Source organism: Electrophorus electricus, chromosome 19, assembly GCF_041902795.1.
Source record: "Electrophorus electricus isolate QZ-2024a chromosome 19, ASM4190279v1, whole genome shotgun sequence".
Classification (NCBI taxonomy): Eukaryota; Metazoa; Chordata; class Actinopteri; order Gymnotiformes; family Gymnotidae; genus Electrophorus; species Electrophorus electricus.
In genome coordinates this window covers 18,381,008-18,387,007 of record NC_137515.1, presented here as the reverse complement: position 1 = coordinate 18,387,007, position 6,000 = coordinate 18,381,008, and the positions used below count along the sequence as shown (strand labels likewise).

The 6,000-nt window shown below is 41.8% G+C and overlaps 1 protein-coding gene across 1 annotated transcript; it reads left to right on the top strand.

Moving 5' to 3' along the window:
- The first annotated feature begins 370 nt into the window (after window positions 1–370).
- Window positions 371–1,708, top strand: LOC113584906 (olfactory receptor 1J1-like). Its single transcript, XM_027022121.3, has one exon. The coding sequence runs from the start codon at window positions 371–373 to the stop codon at window positions 1,361–1,363; it is 993 nt and encodes a 330-aa protein (XP_026877922.2). The 3' UTR covers window positions 1,364–1,708.
- The last annotated feature ends 4,292 nt before the right edge of the window (window positions 1,709–6,000 follow it).

Sequence of the window (6,000 nt, the reverse complement as noted above, 5' to 3'; positions counted from 1 at the left end):
ACAGTCAACCATGACACGAGGACAGCATGTAATCCAGTTTATCCTCTCTTCAGAGATTTGGGAATGGAGGTGTGATTTAGTGGGTGATGCAAACATAGGTCTGTTATAAATGTGATTGATCTCTACTGTTCCAGCTCCAAAAGTATTCGATCAAACCTTTGGAGATCTTTTTATTTTTCCTGCACTATAGGACTAATATGTTTAATATATATTACAGAGATTATCATTTGTTATTCATTCACTGGGTGATTTAAAATCTCTGCAACTTTACACAACTATTGTAACTATTTGAATTGTGATATGAAGTTTCTTCATGGTTCTGTAACTATATTTTTCTTTCAGTAAGAAGTTACAGATATTTCTTGCTAACATGACTTACACAAGATCCCTTGATAATGCAACCTTTATTCACCCTGCCACATTTTACATCAGTGGATTTTACAATGTTCCATATGCAAAGTATTACTATATATTTCTGTGTTTTGTGTATGTTTTGACGGTTTTAGGCAATTCTTTTGTAATGGGTGTTATATTCCTGGCACGCGTACTACACACAGCAAAGTACATAGCAGTCTTCAACTTGGCCTTCTCTGATCTGTGTGGAAGCTCAGCTGTCATTCCAAAGTATGTGGAAATGTTTTTGTTTGACAAACAGTACATTTCTTATGAGGACTGTCTGGCAAACATGTTTTTTGTTTTTTTCTTTATGACTCTACAGTCTCTTACTCTGCTTGCTCTGGCTTATGACAGACTGGTTGCCATATGTTTCCCTCTGAGGTATCATGCTGTTGTAACCAAAACAGCAATGGCTGTGATCATTGGTGTTATATGGGTTTTTGCATTGATTGTCTTTGCTCTGCTTGTGGGTTTTATTACCAGACTGTCCTTCTGTAGATCTACTACAGTTGACAGCTATTTCTGTGATCATGGCCCAGTCTATAGACTAGCGTGTAGTGACGTTAGTATGAATTACATATTGGCACATGTAGGTGTTACATCAATACTATATATTCCATTGATTTTGATCCTTGTCTCATATGTTTGTATTGGTTTTGCATTACTAAGGATCTCGCGTGGTGCTGACAGAATCAAAGCTATGAAAACCTGCACCTCCCATCTCATATTAGTGGCCATGTTTTACCTGCCAATTGTTAGCGTTTACATTTCTGCTCTTGTAACATCCATCCCTCCAAATACTAGAATAATTAACTCCGTATTAACACAAACTATTCCACCTATGCTGAATCCCATTATATATACTCTAAAGACAAATGAGATATTGCAGTCCTTTAAAGTTCTTTACAGACGAGCCAAGCTGATCTTTGCAAAAGAAGGGTCTGTGATTAGCATTGTAAAGAATTAAAATGACATTGTAATGATTGTTTAGTGTCAAAGCTTAGAATTTTCATGTGTACCGAGCTGAAAAGTTGACAGGCTACACCCCTCTATAGACTGTTATTGAAACTATGATTTTTTTTTACTACAGCTGGTCTATCATTGTACTATGATACACCATAGTTTAAGTTATAAAGTTTGGACATGTATTTGATCAAAGGTAGATGCATAGTATACTTCTATTGTATGCATAGTGTACATATACTGAGTAGGATAAATTCAAATTATGAATAATGTATGGCTTATGTTGAATTTGTTTTTATGGGTATTTCAAGTAACACTTTTTGTGCATATACAAATATATCATAATGATACAATGACACCCTTCAGAGATGAATATAAATAAACGTCTGAATTTCTGTATATGTGTTTAAATGATTCCAAAAGTATTGCTTTGTCTAGAGTGTTTACAACCCCTATAGATGGTCTAAAGATCTTTATTTGTGTAACAATGGGCTGTGAGGCAGGATGCAGAGTGGAGCCATGTTCACACAAACAGACGTTTATTTTAACATGTAACAAAACCAAACATAAAACATGAACAGCAACACTAGTGTTAACCCTGACCTGTACATCGATGGGAAATTTGCATCATTTCAACAACTTAAAGATACATTTTAGTTACCCACCAATACATTTCTGCAGTGTTTACAAGTCTGTAGCTTCATCCATGCCCAAACACCCCATTTTCCCTCTGAACCTGAAAGTTCCTAAAGCCGACCTCAAATGAGGGAGGTATGATTTCCAACATGTATGCCAGAATTTTCTGAGGGTATACAACCACGCTGTTTCATCAATTAAAAGCCAGTGGGAGAAGGATCTGGGTGAGGAGCTGGGAGATGATGATATATGGGAAGCAATATTACACTGTATACACTCTGCCTCTTTCAAAATTCAAAATTGTACCTCGCACTCATTGGAATAAAGTTAAGCTCTCACCCCCCCCCCCCCCACACACATATCAGTCCTCTGTACGATAGATGTCAGCAAGGCCCAGCTTGTCTAATCCATATGTTTTTATCTTGCAGTTAAATATTTACATCCATAAATATTGGTCTCACATATTCCAACTTCTTTCCAAGATTCTGAATGTAACACTTGATCCCACCCCTGTGACCATCTTGTTTGGTGTGCTGCCATCCACCCTCTTGATGCTAAGTTACAAGGCAGATTTTATAGCTTTTGCCACCTTGTTAGCTAGAAGGCACGTTTTACTCAAGTGGAAGTCAATTGTCCCACCATCTGTTTTTCACTGGCTGAATGATCTCTTAAATTTTGCCAAATTAGAAAAACAGAGCCACGTTATGAGGTTCCACCCGTAAGTCCTGTAAGACATGAGATCCTTTTCTTGAGTACTTAAAGCTACTCCAGTTCCCCTCTGCCACTAATGCAATTTCCTCTGACTTATCTGTTGCATCATATCATCATATAGCTGTTGCATCACATCATATCAGCTATCTGTCTCATGACTGTAGATTTCAAAGGACCCCCCCCCCTTTTTTCTTTCTCCCTGAATTTTTACATATTTTTTCTTTTCCCTCTCTCCATCACCCCCCCCCCCCCAAGCCCCCCTCAGTGTGGTGGTGTTTTTTTGCCTTTAAATGTTCATTCAGTGGTAGCTTACACATTTTGTACTAATGTTTTTTTTCCTTTCTTTTTACATTTATCCTTGATATTGTTGGCAGGTGCAGTTTCTGTAGTCTGTGCTATGTGTGCAGTACTGTCATTGTGTGAATGACTGTTAAATCTTAAAACCAACCCCCCCCCACCAGACAATGCAGCTAACAATAGCATAGGCTAGGTCGAACACCCAAAAGACAACGACTAAACAATTCATAGGAGGAGGGGGCTGTGCCATGATAACTTGGCTGTTTTCAGTAGTGCCCACCTTCAGTGGTTTTAAAAGTAGTAACCAAATCCAAGCAAACCCATGGAATTATTGGACTGAAAAATTTAAAATACTGCTTTTTGTCCACTGAAACAAAACATTTATTAGCTAACAGTTATGTTTCAAGGAAATGGTGGAATTTACCCAACTCAGGTAAACATTCCTACCAAAACATTTGACAAAATGTTTGACTAAAAGTTTTAAAAGTTTGAGCTCAAGAAAGTTTTGGTAGTGGCTCTTTTCCATTAAGCGGTGCCTCAGACGAATTCCAGGTATGAGGTGGTGGCAGTATTGACATCCCGGGCTAGCTTTGGGGTAACTGTCGTTATTCCTTGGGAGAACTCTGGGACATTCTCACACGGAGAGCATCGGAGCTGAGCGAGCCCCAGTGATCTCTAGGGAACACCGCAATAGCATGCCAGGCTGCCAGTTCCACTGAAAAAAATGTGACATTCTGTCATGAGCGTAGAAGATGCAGGAACAAAGCACGCAAACATGTCTTCCACTGATGAGTTTAATGAAACAAATGAAAACAAACCTGAACATAAAAGTGCACTAACCCTAAATAATGAGAGTCTGTGTTATAAAGACACAAGGACAATGCAGACCATGGGAGGGGACTCGCACCTTCATTTGTACCAGGGGTTTGGGTATGGCTCTCAACTAAAGACTTCAAGTTTGGGAGAGGATGCAAGAAATTAAGCCCCAAGTATGTTTTTCCCCTTAAGTCTAGTCTATACTGTGTGTAGGTGTAGGTTGTTGGACTCCTGGCAGCATTGGGGTGTTCTCCATTACCTGGTTGACTGAGAAAGTTATGTCTTGGAGGAGCAGTGTTGGGTACCGGCTAGTGATATTCTCAACCGGGGGTTGAATCTATCTACTATTACCAGAATGACTGTTATCTTTGGAGACAGGCAGGTCTGTAATGAAATATACCACGATGTGAGACCATGGGTGCAGAGTGGATAGGAGAAGCAGCTTACCTGTAGGTGGAGTGCATTTTGCTGCAGGTGCAATCTGCACACAAATCAGCTCCAGCATTGTGTTGCTGAGAGAGCACATCCATCCTTATGGTCTTCTCTCCCTATAGGTGATGCAGAAAATAAACCTAGAGAAGAGGAGCAACCACTGGGCATGCCTGGAGTTCAATCTCTTGGTGGTTTGGAGGTACACCAAGTTTTTATGGTTGGTAATGACTATAAAGGTGTGTCGTGCTACCTCCAGCCAATGTCTCCACTCCTCGAATGCAAGTTTCACCGCCAGGAGTTCTTGATCACCTACCCCGTAATTTCTCTCTGATGGGCTTAGCTTCTTGGAAAGGAAAGCTATGGGCTTCAGTTGTCCTGACTTTCCCCTGTGTTGGGACAACACAGCATCTACTCCCACATCCTACATGTCTACCTCCACTATGAAAGGTTTCTCTGGGTCCAGTTGCTGTAACACCAGAGCAATAGAGAAGGCGGTTTTAAGCTCTCCGAAAGGTCTCTCTGCCTCCGTGGTCCATTTTATCTGCTTGGTCTGTCCTCGAAGCAGATCTGTGAGGGGCTTGGCCAGAGTGCTAAAGGACTTAATAAACTGTCCGTAAAAATTTGCAAACCCTAGGAAACGCAGTAATTCCCTTCGTGTCTGTGGTCTTGGCCAGCCCGTTACTGCCTGCACCTTGCATGATCGCATGCGTACACTGCCCTCCTGGATGATGTATCCTAGGAAACTCCCTGCAGTAGAATTCACATTTCTCTAATTTGCAGTAGAGGTGGTTCTGCAAGAGGGTAAGGAGGACAGCCCATATGTCACGCACATGTTGGCCCCAGGAGTAGGAATAGATCAGGATATCGTCAATATAAGTGATGACGGATCTACCCAGCAACTCCCTTAGGACCTCATTTATGTACATTTGGAAGACTGAGGGAGTCATGGCTAGACCAGATGGCAGGACTAAATACTCATAATGCCCTGAGGATGTGCTGAAGGCTGTCTTCCACTTGTCACCCTCCCTGATCCGTATGAGCACTGCGTAGGTCTAATTTTGCAAAATATCTGGCTCCCCTTAACTGCTCAAGTGCAGCTGGAACTAGGGGAAGTGTATAAGGGTATTGTACCAGCAGTTCGTTGAGCTTGGCTTGCATGGTACCACGAACCCCTCACAGCTTTCTGGGTCTTGCTCTCCTGTAAACCTCTGGGGTAGCAATCAAACACCTTATCCTTTCAGGGACAGGTGGAGTAGCAGGAGAGGTCACTCGACTCTCAGGACTTGCAGATTTACGCATTGCCCAAGACTGCACTAAAGAGCAAATCTCTCCGATTTCCTGCTTCTGCTCTTCCAGTGCTGCCATCTGGACAGTGAGCAGGTGTGCCCATTCAGGGCTACTTCGCCTCACTTCCAGGTGGCTGCACATTCTGTGATATTCCAAGTAGCGTTGCGCTGTGTTGGGACATGTAGCTCCATGGTCCGCTAATGTGTGCAGGGCTACTTCCTGGGACCTGTGGGTTTAAATAGTGGTGAACGACAATAAGGAACAGGTGAACACAATTAATAGGTGTTGTGATCCTGAGCAGGAGTGGGCGTGTCCCTCCTGCTGGATGACCAGTCAACCGTGACACCAGGAAAGCATGTAATCCAGTTTATCCTCTCTTCGGAGGTTGGGGAATGAAGGTGTGATTTAGTGGGTGATGCAAATATACATCTGTTATAAATGTGATTGATCTCTACTGTTCCA